The following is a 17,011-nucleotide window of genomic DNA, read 5'->3' on the forward strand; positions in this document are numbered from 1 at the left end:
AAAAAAAAAAAAAAAAACCCTGCTGATTTTTCTATTTTAGTTGGTTGCTAGAGGACATTGATTGTTTGCATATCTAATTTGGGTGTCTAGATTGATTTGTGCTGAACCTAACATTCGTATGTCGTTTGTTCCCTTCCCCATGTCCCCACTTGAAACTTTAAGTAAGAATTTATGTGTTTTTCCGTCTAGATTATTATTGCTTTCGGCTACTTTGTTTGTTAGTCTCATTTTATCTTGCATGTTTAATCTTGTTTGTTGAGTTTCTTTGTCCTATCTACCTAAGCCCTTGAGTTGACCCTACCTAGTTAGTTAATCTTGTAGGAGACCTAGTCACCTAGGAACCCCCTACATCACAAAGCATGACATTTTCACATCGTCTTTTATCTAGCCCTAGGCTCTGAGAGGCTCTAAATCAAGGGCAGGGCAGCAAAACAAAAGGACACCACTGCAAAGTTCTTGCATAGAGCTCAACCATGGCACCCCCAGGAGAACTCAAACATAAGACCTCAGCTATAACATATGAGCAAATAGCATGAGTGGTGTTCAGTACCCCATTATCTTGATTAGGAGCTTGAATCTTTATAATTCAGATACCCAGCAGCTATACTGGTAAGAAGCTTACGATAATGTGGAAAGACCAAAGTATTCTTGTTCCTGATGCAGATTAATAATCAAAATAGGCTTGTTTTATTAGGAATAAGCCTAGGGTTGGGTAGTACATGTGTTGGGCCTTCAATCCATGTGGTTTGGAGTGTATTGGGCCACTTTTTTGGGTCTAAAAGAGGGGCTCTAAGATTGAGTATGGGATTACTAGTTAGTTTCCTTTTTAGTTGGGCTGTGATGGGGTCCACTAGTTTAATTGTTTAGTTTCTAAATTTCAGTCTTATTTAGTTTCTAAAATAAGTAGTTGCTATTTTATGTAAGCTTCTAATTTTCCTAGTTTCTATTTTCAGTTTTAGTAACTAGAAGAGTTTCTATTTTACTAGTTTCTTATCTCAGTTTTTGGGAACTAAGTTTAGTTTCTATTTTGTAACCCCATCACTATTATAAATAAAGAGAAGGCTCATTAGTTGCCCACGATTTTTAAGAACAAAAAAAACTTTGCTGCTGCTGCAATGCCTCTACTGAGATGCTTCTTGTGTTTGATCAAGAACAATGGGCTGGTGTTTGATCTGGTCGATGCCTTGTGATGAGAAGCCAGGGTGGTTCTACAAGTGTTTTCTTATTTTCTTTCAAGTCTATTTCAAGCTACTACAGCTGTCACAAACCAGGTATTTTATAATTAAAATTCTGCGCAGAAATCTCAGTCAAAGTAGCAATTGGCCTCTGCTCCCTGAACCAGTTCTGGTCCTTGCCTTGGGCTATAATTCTGGTCAATAGTCCCTCCCTGTCCTACTAAGGATCGACCCAAGTTGTGGCTGATTCTGTCCAGCCAATAGTGAGATATTCGAAATCTCTATATTTTTGTCTTCTAGTGCTCTGCCATAGCCAGAACTGAGATCGATTGGACTGGTTTGAATCTTGCCGTTGTGTTAGACTTTGGTTCATGGATTACAATTGTTTTTTAATCCAACCGAACTACTTTCAGTCCCTGATTTAGTTCTAAAGGTTGCTGCTGGTTTGACTTGATTAGTACTGCCATATTGAAATCATTAGCCTGCTGGACTATCTTATATTATTCTGATTTTCTGTTATGTTGTTGGGCTGGTTATGGTCGTTCTTAGTTTAAAATTTCCTGCAATTGAGACTTGGTTAGTTCACCTACCTATTCTACATTAGTTCCTTTTCACTTTCAGTCTGCTGATCCCTGTTCGCCTCCCCTGGTCAAGAAAGGAGAAAAGAGAGAATGATTTAAGGAGAAACCTCCTGACATCCATATCTCACGATGATATCCCCAGAACTCTTCATTCCGTTCCTGTCAATGTGGCTGGTCAAGGTTGGTTGAACAGTCCGTCCACCATCACAAAAAATTTCTTTGCACCTTACAGATTCTAGGAAATAGTTCAGGATGTAGCTTTCAATAATCTCTATGTGATATTTTCGAATACAATATTACAACTATGCCCTAGACTCTTAGTTAAACTAAAATTCTTCAAAAGAATAGTGTAATTCCATCAGATACCCTGCCAATATCTTTACCGATATGAATTCAAATCAAGTAATCAACTAGTGTTCATGAGAACTTGGTCTCCTGCCAGTATTTTGGCCATATGACTCCCGAATAAACAAAAGATTCATGAGAACTCGGTCACACATTGAAAGATAACTAAATAATCTATTAAACAACACCAAAATCATGCAAAATTGGACAGGTTTCTAACCTCTATAAAATTGGCTTAAGAAGTAATGGAAACACTACCCAGGTATAATTTTGACTTCTAAAATAAAATGTAGACAATGGAAACAAATAAAAGATTAAAAATTGACAACCAAATGGTGTCTCAGAATAGCACTAAGATGGACAAAGTCGCACAACAAAGGTTGGTTATTAACTTTCTAACCCCAACCACCAAAAGAAAAAGAGGGTTGTGGGCAAAATAATTAATATCAAATCATCAAAATATAAAACATATCCTTGTTAAATAAAATAAGAGAACCAAACAAAACCAACACTGAAATACCAAGAGACAGCATCCCGCCATTGGCTTCAGTGTTTTTCAATCCCGTGTGGTTCCTATGTTTTAGGAAAGCTTCGATTTGGATCCTATGTGAAATGGATTCTTCACCATGGTTCCATTCCACATTAACGAAAGCAACAATACAATAGAGACCCGATACAAGGTCATGTAAATTGGTCATTCAATAGTTGACAAAAAATTCTATTGCTCAGCTGCTGGTTTTGGCGTCCATCAAATCTCCAAGATAACAAAATGCTTTAAATCACAAACTACTGGTGAATGTGTAAATCCTTGAAATCTATTGGTGAAATGTTGATAGGATCTATCTCCCTCTTTTTCTTCAAAAGTCTAATACTCTTATTGTCAGTTTATTTCTCCACCCTGTCCCATGAATCTGCAATCATCTTAAAACCTATTTTTCCAGTTCTTATCTAAATCCATCAATTCCAAACCTGATTCATTGCCAAAATCCAGCCACTTCAACCAGCCCCTGTAACAATCTCTCAACATTTCAACTTACAATTAAAAACCCACAGATATGCCAATTGGCAAACCCATGTCTCCCCTCACAATTCACTAATTCCAAAACTCATATCCGCACATAAACCTCAACATCAGACTCATCATTTGTGTTTTTTCTCGTAAGTTCTACTTTATAGAGCCAATGAACTTTTCGATGCTATTGACAGGGAAGTAAATATCAAGATGCAGAGAACATGGTTGCCAATGGGCTACAAAGTGTGGAAGCAAGACCTAAGGTTTCTAATGGGATACAAAGTATGGAAACAAAGCCTACGCTCAATGAGCCACAGCTCTGTTGATTTGGATCTATGCAAGGACGAAAGGTGCCTCAAGTAGACAAAGTAAACAGGCTAGAGAAGCACATGATGGAACATTCTGTGCCAAGTTAGTACTATTAATTTTTTTGGACCCAAAAGATTCAGTAAGCCAAACTGCAGAATAATATGTGCAAATTCAGTAAAAATAGAAGTAGACAAAAGGGATAATTAAGATTAAATTCGTAAGAAAAAATACTAAAGGGGAATTAAGATTGTCAATCACAGATACCCCATTTAAGAGGAAATATTCATTAATATCTAGAGCACATACCTATATTAGTTAACCTAAGAAGTTTGATGTTTACCACCACACATGGGTGCTTTGGAAGTATTATCTAAGAAATTATTGTTGCATTTCGAAAAAGAAGAGAAACAAATAAAACAATGTCGTATAATTGTATGATTACATCTTTTGGAAAGTTAGAAGATTCTACATACATTGAAAGGTATACATAAAACTCCGGTAAAAGGAGATCAAAAGAACACAGTTATGCAGGAGAATATGGTAGGTTGAAGTAGAGTTTATGATGCACAGTAATTCTAGTAAAATAGCACAATAATCTCAAACCATCTCAAAAAAGAAGAAGAAATTTAAGAAAGAAAACAACTTCCAAATTCACCAAACAAAATAAATCTGACAAGTTTAATGTCTCCTGGTGACAAGAGAAAATACATATAAATCAAACAATCAATGGAGCCCTTATATGCCAGCACTTACGTCAAACAACACAAATCTTGTCCCCACACTCCACTCAATCAGTGAACTAGCCATCAATATCAGGGAATAATCTCGTAAACAAGTACCATTCCTCAAAGTGGCAGGAAAACAATAAAAAGAAAAGCAGGTTCTAGAGAAACCAACTTGTGGATTAAAGAAAAAATAAATATCTAATTCTAAGGAATCAATTTCTAAAGGATTGTAGGATGAGTTGTATCTCCAGCAAACAAAATAACACAAAATTTCTCCCTACAGTTTTCAGAAATCATGGAAAATAACACAAAACATTTCACTGGGGAAATTTAATCAAAGCCAAGGGTGCAAGTGTATGAAAAATGACATAAAAGTATAGTTTCTAGCATTCTCAGTTTCCATGGATACGACAAGATGACAAATCACTTACTGAGGCATCACTTTCAGTCTCACGTTCAAAGAGTATAAATTTAAGCATGAAGAATTGATCTACCAGGTAAGAATACAATCACAGCCCCACTGACCCAGAAGCTTATCTTAGCAAAAAGGTGCTTAGACAGTCACCTAAGCAAGGGGGAAAGTAAACTCCCAATCGTTTGAGCTTGACTCCATTACTCAACCAAAGAAAGCTTCATAAATTGAAAACTTAAGCATGCACTAATACAGCAACAAATCAACCTAGAAGAACTTTGTTACAAAATGAGAATATTAATATATGAGAACTAAATCTACCAATCCAAAGTCAGTGACAAATAAACCTATAAAAGTGATATTAAAAAGAAAAGGGAAAAGCTTCAAACTTCTTACCGAACATTGTTACCATCAGTCTGAAATGAATCTGGCTTTGATCCTAGTTTCATAAACTTCATTTTGGCAAAAGAAAGATCTGTCGCAGCTTCACCTCTGAGATACCAAAACAATCCTCTCTCTGTTCTTAGTTAACAAAACCAGCTAATACCCTCACCCTGCTGCCACCGCAGATCTCCTCCGCGACCAAACATACCCAAGAACGAAAGGGGGTGGGGAAGAGAGCCAGAAGCTGGGAAAGTAAAATAAATTAGAGAAGGAAAAAACACAGATTACGAACCCAGACTTCTGAATGTGCCCCACTTTAGGGTCTTCGCTTCAAGGGAAGGAAAATGGGATCTATGAGAGGAAGAATATATGGTATGAGAAGAAGCGAATCTTTCTCACGAACCGAGGCAGGAGTAATGCTGATAAGAGTAAGACTAGAAAGAAGAAAGAGTAAATGGGGGTCTGTAATTTTTTAAGATGGGTTTCTCGTCAATGGCAAGAGACCCAAAGAAGAGCTTGTTTCCTTGGTCGACGGCAGAGCCCACGGAGCCCGGGCGTCCACGTTCAACCCAGGAGACATCGCCAACAGACTCTCCACACTAAACAATTCCGAGAACAGAGACACCCACTAGCACAGACCTGACACCACCGCTCCCTTTATTTGTTTATCCCCTTATGCTCCTCCTTTCATTGTGCTTTAAAATACCAAAACCCCAACTTAAACAGTAGCAGTAGCAGTAGCAGTAGCAGTACCAGCAGCAGCTCAGGAAAAGATCACACCATCAGGACCTCATATGATCTAGATTGCTTCAAGTTCCAAACCCTGGAAATCCAATCCACATTCCTTTAAAAAAAAAAAAAAAAAAAAATTCCCCTTTCACTGTTGCTCCACCGTTGAAGACCTATAACTAAAACATCATCTCGGGATCAGTTGAAGAAACCAGCGAAATGGTAGACAACAAGCATCGTTTTTATATAAACAAGGAACAAATTCAGAACTCAGAGTCTCAGACTAGAAGAAAAAAAAAAAGCAAATATAATACATAACCCATTACCAACTTTATTTGTTTTTTCACTCAAAAACTTCCAATTCTCGGATTAACTCAGAGATGAAAAAGAAATGAAGTTAAAGCCATCCCCTTGTGTATTAAATGGAACACTACAGACCCACTAAATAAAACCACTCATGATCAGCTAAAATATTTAAACTAGAACTCCAAAACACGAGAATGAGAGATAGTGAATAAAAGGAAAAACCCACCTCACATGAAGAAAACGGAAGATAACAAGTGACTAAAAAGATGATTTTGTAGATCAGTTCAATAAGTTATGCAAAACCCACCAAGCACGCCCAGAATCCAAGTCCAATCCCCCAACTAAATGCTCTGCAAAATAGTATGGTCTTCTCTTCCTCCCTGCTCACTCTGCTAAAGTGGTAAGCAAAGTAGAAAAGGAAGAGCCCTTGATTCATCGACAACGAATCAACAAGACATTAAAGATGCCGGACCAAAATGGCCGCCCCACAGAGTCCAGGACTCTTCACACACAGATACGGCCCCATCAATCCATCATCCTCAGAAAATTATAAGAAAAAAAATAAAAAAAGGGATGAGCTGTTAAACACTTTGTCATACAATCCATCAACACAAAACTGCACAAAAAGCCAAGCTGGGAATGTTCCCAATCTCCTTAGAATCAGCACCACCTTCCCCACCAAAATCTAAGCTTTAATGAAGAAAATAAACCCCACCCACACATCCCATAGGGGAAAAAATTCTCAATGTACAAAATGAAAGCAAATTTAGTAATTTGACAACCTCCATTTTCTTTTACCTTCTTAATTGAATTAATTAAAGCCCAAGTATCAGTATTCACTATTCAGTATAGAGTATGAACCATGGAGAATGGAGAAGGATATTAGAGGATTGAAGGTAGAAGACGGAAGCCCTGCACATCTCTCTCTCTCTCTCTCTAGGAATGCACGCAAAACTGAGTCTGACACAGGAAGCTTTGTTGAATAGTTGCTCCCTTGAAGCTTCCCTACCCCTTAAGGGCTTAACGTAAAATAACGTAGACCTTAGGGGTAAAAAATTACCCTTCATTTGGAGTTTATATTACGAAAGTACCCCTAAAAACCCGAAAACGACCCATCCCTCACGTACTTTGATAATAATGGTATCCAACCCAACTTCAAATCTTTTCCTCTATTTATTAATTATTTTTTTTTTATATTCACATGTTGGTCAAAGAAATAAATAAAAGCTGACCAATAGATTTCTCGCAATTTATTACCAAAATATCTCTATACCCGTCATTTTAGCCTTGACTGTGGTGTGTGGACTCTGACTTGTAGACGTCACATACTCACATGCCTCACTCTTCAGTCTTCAGTATTGTTTCATGTTTCAGGTTTCAGGTGTCGATATTGTATCGGTTGTATCTAGATTCGTATCAACAGATACTGATACTAATATTGATACCATCCTTTAGTTCTATGCTCCTCACCATGATTTTAGGTATTGGTATTAGATCCACTGTATAATATTAATATTGATTGAAATCTCGATATTAGAATAAAGATAAAATTATAAAAAAATATATATATCTATATTAATAAGAAAAAAGATAAAATTGACCAATCTAAATCGATACCAATGGGATTATACCAATCCAATAATGAAGAACTAAATTTCACCTCTCATCAAGTATGGTTTGAGGATTAGTATTGGAACAAGCATCCTGTATTGGTGGAATGGTGTGGATCAGGGTAAAACTGTCAAGAAATCGATTTCTAAGAAAAACTAATGGTACAAATATTTGATCTGGGTTGATTCATATTAGGGTTTTTGAGTATTAAAATACATATTGGTATTATCAAGCATAAAAAAATTGATTTTTAAAGAAAAATAGGGGCAAAACTATCTTAAGAAACTCAATATGGGCTGATCTATATTGGTATTATATCATTTTTGTTTTTGTTACAAGCATTGTTCATGTAAATGGAATCAGCAACAAATTGGATTTTGCCGATTTTGATTTGACTCAGTTAGACTCGAACGAAACCTTATAAATTAAATACAAATAAATTTATTCAATCGAAATTGAAATTCATCAATTCCAATTCAATAGCAGCCTGATAATGGCCCGATAAGAGTTTGTTAAGTCAATCCCTGAAATCAAACTGTCTTAATAATTTGGTTTCGATTTAACCTATTACCTGTCCAAAATCAATTCACCATGACGAAACCGACCAATCGATACTGTTCAAAGATTCTAATCATAATGTCAAATCATTTTCGATAAAGAGATTTTTTACCTTAGGTGATTAAAATCTTTTCCCATTATATATATATATATATATATATATAGTTACTTTGGGCCTTGGGGCTCATGATCCACTCTTTATGTTCCACATCTTTCCAAGAAACCAGTGTGGATTGGTGAACTAATGCTGATGAACCTGCGCCCCCTGCCCCCTATTATGGTGGCCCAGAAGATAAACTTAGGTTTTTCCCCATCCCTCTTTGGCTTAGGATTCTGGAGGGCACAAATCTCTGTATGGTACAGTTCTGCTTATATTTCTTTACATATTACTATTTCAAATCACTGTCCCTCCCATCACTCTTACCAAAGTTGAAAGATAGACTGCACACATGATGCTGACTGTATCCACTTGGGTAGTTTTGGAAGAATCTTTCAACCTGAAGGCAATCTCCTGGTCATATGGGCCAACAAGGTTATAGCCCAGAGAAAGAGAAGAAGGTGCCTCAAAACTCTAAGACCCTCTCCATGGCCAATGGTGTTGGGCTGTTGGCTTTGTTACTTATTGCTGTTTGGATAAGAAATGAGATCAAGTAGGGCCATTTGTGGTCCGTAAATGATCTCAGAACAGTTTCACAAGAGAACTTATGGTACCCAAGTGGAAAAGAGAAAGTGTGGGACTACAGGACAATGTCACCTTGGCAGAAGCTTAAAGGGACCTACATGTCTAATATGATGAACCTTGAGAATCTCAATCTCTCCTCTTTATACAGGAAAGCCCAACCAAAGCTTATTAGGGTACGCGTTTTTTTCCCACTTGGAAGAATAAAAAGAGGTCTTGCTGCTTTCATGTCCCTTGTGTTTTTGCCAGCTTCAGCTTTGACCCACCACCACATGTGGAACTGTTCTTGTTCTGCCCACGTGGTTGTTCTTCTTTCTTCTTTGTTGCCTCTGCCTGCCCACTTCCATCTATGAATCTATCCTTCCAATGCTTTGCAGAAAGAGGTAATTATCTTCCAAAAACCCACCAAGAATGATCCCTAAAATGATCCCTAAAACTAAGGTGATGGATTCTACTGATCTGTTACAGCTTATTAATATTCTCTAGTGGATCATGTTACCAAGACAGAGGGAGACATCAACTTGTGGGGGACAATTGAACATTACTAGACAAAGAGGATCCCATTTGCCCTATATAGTACAAGATACTAATCACATGAACTCCTTTTGATTTATATAGAGCATCATTGACTACACATTCGTATTGTGATTAGAGATTGCAATCTAATCATAGATTATTCCATCAAAAGAAATTCTTAAATGATACTTACAGCTCACACACAAGTACAAGTATCTATAAAAGAAGAAAATAGTAGTAAGATACTAAAGAATGACACTAAACAAGAATGGCTAAAACAGCCTCTTGCCATCAAGCCAAGTTGTACATTGGTCCCATTTTGTCATCTTTTTTTCAAATCTATAATGTACACTTCTATTATTTGATGACTCGTTGAGTCAACCTCTCCCCTATATGTTGGAGGTCAAAAATACCCTTCACTATTCCAGACACCCATTCAAATGCAATAATGGCCATCGGTAAAGTAATTCCTCCTTCACAATGGCTTAAGAAAAACTTAATCCATACTTCCATACCATGTCGACTTTTCGATTTGAAGAAGCTTGCATGGGACTTCTACACCATTGTTTATATTGTCATGTTTCCAAATCAAAAGTTTTTCATGAGAGAGTTCACTTGCAAGTCAATATGAATTAAGAGCGAGTTGAGATGAGTCAACCAATCCGACTCAACTCAGTTATGTGATTAATGAGTGTGGCATGTTAGAACATAGGGTTCAACTCTTCAGATTAACAATTTGTTCAATTCTCATGTATATTTTAGTTGAATGGTCCATTTTATACTAGCCATCCATTTTAACTTTTCTAGTTGAGCATTTTCCAGTATAGAGGACTTTATGTTGTCACATGGATGTACCCTAGGGCTAAAAATTGCCACACAATTAGGTTTGAGCATCTAAAAAAAATGAATAATCTCCCATGAAGCCACTTTTTGTCATCATCACTGTAGAAAATCTTTCTGAAAAGAAAAAGAATGCTTGTAAACATTCACCTTTTCTTCATTTAGATATTATTTTATTTTCACTGCGGTGCCAAAAAATTAATGGAGAAGAAAGGAGGGGATTCAATAGCATTTCCACAAGCTCAATACAATCTTATAATATGATCAACATTTCAAGATATGGCGGATTAAAAGAATCCAAATCTTAAATTTAGCACTTCTCCTTATCCATTGTGAATAGAGAATCTCTTTATTCATAGGATCTGACCCTTTGATTGAATTAAAGAAGGGCATTTCAGACCTTCAACAAAATGAGCTGAACTTAAGGATGACATCTGCTCTTCTTAGAGTCCATCCCATCATAGCATAAAAAACAAATTTTTTATTTTTCATTTTTTAATTCAATACCCACAAAAATTGAAGGGTTGCCAAGGGCTGTAGTAAGTGCATAACTATTAAAACTAAATAAAAAGGCAAGAGCAAGGTGTCCCCCTCATGACCTCGATTAGATTGTGTGTATACCCTCAATTATTGGATATATGCTTTTTCATAAGAATGAGGATAAGTCATTCTTCTTGGCATGAAATGATATTATTTCTCTCTTTCTTTCTTTGCTTTTGGTTGATTGCTTCTCACAATCAATGTGAGAGAAGTGAAATAGACATTACACAAAGCCCACTCAAAAAGTCATGACAGCGTAGACCCATAGACATAGAGGCGGCGACAATTGGAGTAGACCCATCCATATCTATATATTTTACTGGCCATTAGGCCATAGATAGAGGTTAAAACTGGTTGAACCAGGCCTGGTCAGTTATGGGCCTTTGAAAGGAAGAAACTATACCAAGGTGGGTAGGACGTGGGAGCCTTGTGGTGGGCCCACCACTGCTATGATTCTTGCATGCAGCAGCAGCCTTCGGCTTTTTTTTTTTTTTTATTGGTTCTCCCTTTTGTAAAGTGGGTCAAGTACCAAAGCTCAATGATGGCATAGAGCTAGCTGCTATGTCTTTTTAAGATCCATAAGATCCACCACCCAAGGACCCAATCCATGGGAGCCACACGGCCCACATCACAAAACCACATGCATGAAGCCACGAAACAAATTGAAAAATGGCATTGGCATATGCAAAAACAGTTGGTGTGCGTTAGTGTTTTTGTAAGAAGGGAGGGGATAATTGCATCCGCCAAACAAAGATGTGACCAGACACAAGAGGGAATGACATGCCTACATACCTTCCTGAGTTATTATTGAGTTGGGTTGGCGCCGCTTGTTTGTTTTGTAGAGATTTGTAAGGGTTCTTCCCAATCACTTGTTAGGGTTCTTTCACAGTCTCATTCATAAGCCACGCGACAAATGATGGCTGTTTGCTATGCCAAGCTCTGATGGTGATGCCCACAATGTGCTTGAATCTGGGCCCCCTTTGGCCCTCTTCATCACTCTCTCTCTCTCTCTCGATACCTTTCCCTTTTTAAAAGAGAAAGGAATCATGAAAGCAGATTCCTGGTATCGCAGTTTTTCACAACACACAACCTGGGTAACCCCTTTCCAAACTGATAAGAGAGAAGCCACAAGCGCGCGCACACACACACAGTTACACACGCATTTCATCAAATATTAAAAGGGCGATTGCTTTTGATGTCGAACTGTCAATAAAAGATGCACAACTTTATCAGCTTCTCTCTTTCGTTCTTTCCAACGACGACATTTCTCCAATTTCGTGATTCTCGTTGGTGTGGTAAGAGAAGACACCCACCCCACTCACCACCTCAACCCTAAACCCATGGGTGAAAGAGAGAAAATTTTCCCCACAACAAGAGAAAAAACAAAAAGAATAGAAAATCTAAATTCTCCTTTTTACCATGTTCAATCTATTTTTCCCACCCTTTTACATTCAACATCTGTTTTTGCCTAGTTTTTCTATTGATAATGTGGTGAGTGAATCTTATCCCTACCAATGTTGTTAATGAAATTATCAAAATCCCGGTTTTCCTGTCAACCTGATTTTTTATGGTGCACTTTCTCAAAAGATGGTCTTTTCTCTACTCGATGTGTAGCTAAACTTAGTCTTCTATCTTCTCCTCGGTAGATAAGGGGTATGGTAACTAAAAATTGATCCCAACCCTGAGCCTCTTCTGCATAATATTAATCACTGGATTTTCTGAAATTGCTTCAACATACTAGCTCCAATGATGTTGTTTACTCGGGTTGAAATAGTCTGCAATTCCGATCTCGTACAATTCCATGCAATACCACCTTCAGGCGGTGACACGTGCATTGATACCAATACAATGGTTCAGATCTGGTACAACTAATAAAATATTAAATCAGTGAAGAGGCATTTAAATCAGATATGGATCATTGCATTGGTATCAATACACGTGTCACCCCCTGAAGGTGATATTTCATGAAATTATACGAGATCAAAATTGCAGACGATTTTTTTCACTTATAGATGCTCCAAGAAGACATCTTAAAAAGATATTTGTCTCTTCCTTTTTTGAACTATCACATCATATATTGTATTGGTATTACTAACTTTTTGGACACATAATCGGGTTGGGTTTTTGGTATCTTGTTTCAGGTTATCAGAATGGGGACTACAACAACTACAACGCTTGAGGAAACTGAAGCTTATGAAATTCTGTAAGAACTAAGACAAGCAGTTACAAAGGGTTAGACTATTAGTGAAGTTTGGTTCTCATCTAGGAGCTTACTTGAACTTATTCCACAGCCTTCTAACAACATTTGGGCATTCCTCTCTTTTGCAACTTTTTAAGAAATATATTCAAAGTTTGGATCCATTCCTTTTTTGTATAAATGTAAAAATTATACTCCACCCATAATGTGTTTGTGTGAACTTGCCACTAGTGCTAGATTAGGAAATTCACACCTTCCTGGTGACTACGATGTATTAACAAACTATTATTCTGAGTAGTTTTGATTTATTTTTCTCATAGAATAAATAAATAAATATTTTTTCCAGCTTCCTTAGATAGGATGATCTTTGTATAGGTCAACTAGGAAGTTCTTTCCATGCTACCCACCTTATTTAAGCAGATTTCTTCCATACATGTCCATGTATCATCAAATTAGGTTACCTTCTCCTTCTCCTTCTCCTACTTGGCCTATATTGTCACATGCCAAATTTCTACCAAAAAAAAAAAAATGAAAAACTGCCAAATGATATCAAGCTTTGCCTGATAAAACATAATTCAACTCATTCTAATAGGTCAGCCCATCGAAGATACCTTCTAGTGCAAATCCGGCAGAGATTGGGCTTGGGCCCAAGGGAAGCCCACCTCCCAAGGTGTGATCTTTGCAGTCCCAATAATATTCAATGAGTCCTGGTGAAGTGAAAATAAAATTTACATATAACCACCACCAAAAACAATTTTATATATTATACCCAAAAAAAAAAAAAAGGAAAAGATAATAACATATTCCCTATTATAATTATTGTTTCATTAATTTATGTGAAAAAACTCTTAGTAAAATTTTAATTGTAACTAAACTTGTGAGCGTTAATATGGTGAAATTTCAGGCTAATGGGCCAGGCTCAGTTATCTTTCAAAACGATTTGCTATGTTTGGGCCACTACCAACGGTAGCCCAACTATAAGCTTGTGTTTTCGGCTTCAATATGGGTAAATATATACACACCCCAAGCCATCCAAAGTTTGGACTAACCCAACCTAGTTGGTGGCCCTTTTATTGTTTTTTACTGTTTTGGTAAAGGGTGGCCCTTTTATTTATAGCATAAGAGAATGGTATGTATAATGAAGTGTATGTTTCACGAAGGCTGCGTTTTCCTTACTATAAAATATATTTTGCAAAAGAAAAATTCATTTTTTATTTATATATTTTTTTGAACATGTTGCAACGGTTGTACCCCCGGAAAGGAAAGAGTTTGAGCATTTTTTTTCTTACACGTAGGAAGGGAAAGTAGGTGCATGGACTTTTTACCCATCACATCTCACCAACTGCACTAGGTAATTGTTGTTAAAATTTATTTTTGGGCTTCTACTTCTTGACCCGAAAATGGAAGAAGACAATCCACTTAATTAAAGTCTTTTTTAAAATTTTAAGTGTAGGGATTAGGAAAGATAATATGGTCAAAGTTTATTTCTAAGGTTGAGATAAGGATTAGGAAAGGTGATTCACTTAAAGCTCTATTCTAAGCTTCATCTAAGGATTATGAAAAGTGATCCTGTTAAGTTTATTCTAAACATTAGGTAGGGATTAGGAAATATGATCTAGTTAAGTATAGGATTAAATACCCCCCTAATCTTCTAACAACAAGTGCCTCGCACAATTGGTGAGGTTGTGGTTTGCTAAGCCCATGATCTTATCAATTTTGTCCTTTCTATGCGATGTAGTATGATGAAATTGTCACCATGCAAGATTGTCTAACATTGACCCCTTCTATTTAATCTCGTCTTTTCTTCATTCTTCTATGACAGACCAATGGACCATGACGAGCCGGCAAAAAAAGTACATCTAAATCTTTCTTGTCTCTAGAATCATTAATCATTATTATTTATTATTTATTATTTTATTTTATAATTTTTTTATTTAAGACCCACACTGTAGGCAGATAAGAACTCACTAGGGATCAGATGGAGGACCCACGAGGGCCAGCAAGGGAGCCACTGGGCCACATTGTATGTTTTGCCACGAATACGAGTCACTCAGCCACCAAGCATAGTTCCTTGGGAGACTTTGAATATTCTTTGAATAATCCGTAATTTAACTAGTTTACTATAACCATTTTTTATAGTAAAATACTTTACAAGTCCTTAATATACAACATTCTTTTATTTTTCTGCCTTAACAACATCGCATCACCATATAAACATATTATATAGGATAATTATGAAACCCAAATTGAGAAGTGATGCACCCCCTTGAAATGGCGCATGTGCGGCACACCTTGGTTGTCAAAATTCCGACTGAATCCAAATTAGGCTAGAGATTGGATCCTCTACACGTATGTTGAGCTGTACATGCATATGAGGATCCAACACTTTTCTCAACATTTAAAATTTAAAAGATAAAAAAAAAGAATATATATATATATATAAGGAAAAAAGGACAAATATTAAATTTCACATATATGTCCAGGTGAACATTGATCCAAAGTATCTGTTTTCAATAAGTCATGGACTTGGGTCTACCAAACGATAAGAATGCTTTAATTGCTTGGAAATTTAGATGCCCATGTGGGCTCTAGGACAAGAAAGGATAAAAATTTAAAGGGATAGGCAGACACTCAATACAATCAATAGTAGTAAAGTAATTTTTATATACTTAGTTTTATCAAATGTATTGCATGTGGCTTATGTATATTTGTTAAAATATAATTTAACACTAACATGTGGATTATATACATCATTATTATAAAGTGTGGTTCCTATGTGCAGATACAATGGGAGCAAAATGATCGCCCCACCCCTTATACTTCTATTAGTGCTTTTATTAGCTCCAGTGTTGGTGTAGGGGTCCATATTGTCTTTGAGGGAACCTCTCACTATCTAAAATTATAAGAACTTGCAAGATTTTCTTTTATTATTATTTTTTATGTTTATTTTCTGTTTCTATATATTTCTTGCCAAACAATCTCTACATAAAAGTTAAGTTATACTAAATCACACTTTTTTGAAAGGAAAAAAAAAATCGGCTTTAAGCATGATGATATGTTATAATACCACATTGATTATGAGAGGGATTTGATGTGGGTTGGAGTCCTTTACCTTATAAGCTAATTTATAAGGTTGAGTTCTCACAAATTTCGTATCAGAAAATTATTCCAACATATATTGAAAATTATGAAACTCTTTGATTTGAATTAACTTGGATTAATCTATCAGTTACCATGTAAATCATCTCCAAATCCATCTAAGGAAGTTGTGAACTGAAAAATTGATGGTTTGATTGATCTCTTCAAACATAAGACCATTGCTACATTATTGGTTACCTCTTCTAGATGGCAATTCAGTTGGTACTTCATATATCAAATTTTAATACAATTAAACTTCCTTGGCTATCAATTAAAGTTTGAAAATTGGTTAAGAAGTTTAGTTTTCTTATTAATACATATCTTATTAGATGATAAGGATTGTTGATCCAAAAGCCAATATAGAATGAGCCATATTCTCAAAGATGGACCACTAAATTGGAGATGTAGTGTCCATCTATACCCATAATTTTATATGTCGTATCAGACATTTTTGGTTTCCAAGAAACTGATACCAACATGGATTTTACTCTGTATCTGTACCATATCATTGATCCAGAATCGTTTAAATATTGATATTGATACTGATATCAATTTTTAAAACCCTATTCATGGGTGAAGTAAAACTTAGGCTGCGTTTGGTAGTCATTCAATTTCATAAACGACGTTTGGTGTCAAATATAGAATTTTCAATTTCTGTGTCAAAATGCCGTTTTAAAAAAAAAAAATAGTGTTTGGTGAACGTATTTTATGAACGATTACCCTAGTTGTTCATTTTTTTTGTATTTAGAATGAAACCAAAATGACGATACCAAACACTTTGTTCAAATATACCAAACAAGGTTTCGTCATTCCATCAATTTGTGTTTCTAGCAGGTTTTTTTTCCCTTCTCATTCTAAGAAAACAAAAAACATCAAATTAACACAAAACACTTTGTTCCATTTTTTATTCCCATAGAACAAAAAAAAAATTGTCAAAAACATTTTTCTAAATGA

At 36.1% G+C, this 17,011-nt stretch overlaps 1 protein-coding gene across 4 annotated transcripts in view; it reads right to left on the reverse strand.

Moving 5' to 3' along the window:
- The window catches only part of LOC122091426 (BTB/POZ domain-containing protein NPY2-like), an 11,384-nt gene extending 4,412 nt beyond the window's left edge, over positions 1-6,972 (reverse strand). The window contains exons 1-2 of one of the 4 annotated variants that reach the window (XM_042661371.1): positions 6,777-6,972; positions 4,956-5,766 (exon numbers count right to left, since the gene is read on the reverse strand). In XM_042661371.1, coding sequence (XP_042517305.1) covers positions 4,956-5,017 — 62 coding nt within the window. In that variant the 5' untranslated portion in view covers positions 5,018-5,766; positions 6,777-6,972. Of the gene's footprint in view, positions 1-4,955; positions 5,852-6,204; positions 6,753-6,776 lie in introns of those variants that run through there. The other 3 variants (XM_042661370.1, XM_042661372.1, XM_042661369.1) reach the window with 3 other exon arrangements.
- Positions 6,973-17,011: the final 10,039 nt, after the last annotated feature.

The sequence above is a fragment of the Macadamia integrifolia genome, chromosome 10 (assembly GCF_013358625.1).
Source record: "Macadamia integrifolia cultivar HAES 741 chromosome 10, SCU_Mint_v3, whole genome shotgun sequence".
Classification (NCBI taxonomy): domain Eukaryota; kingdom Viridiplantae; phylum Streptophyta; class Magnoliopsida; order Proteales; family Proteaceae; genus Macadamia; species Macadamia integrifolia.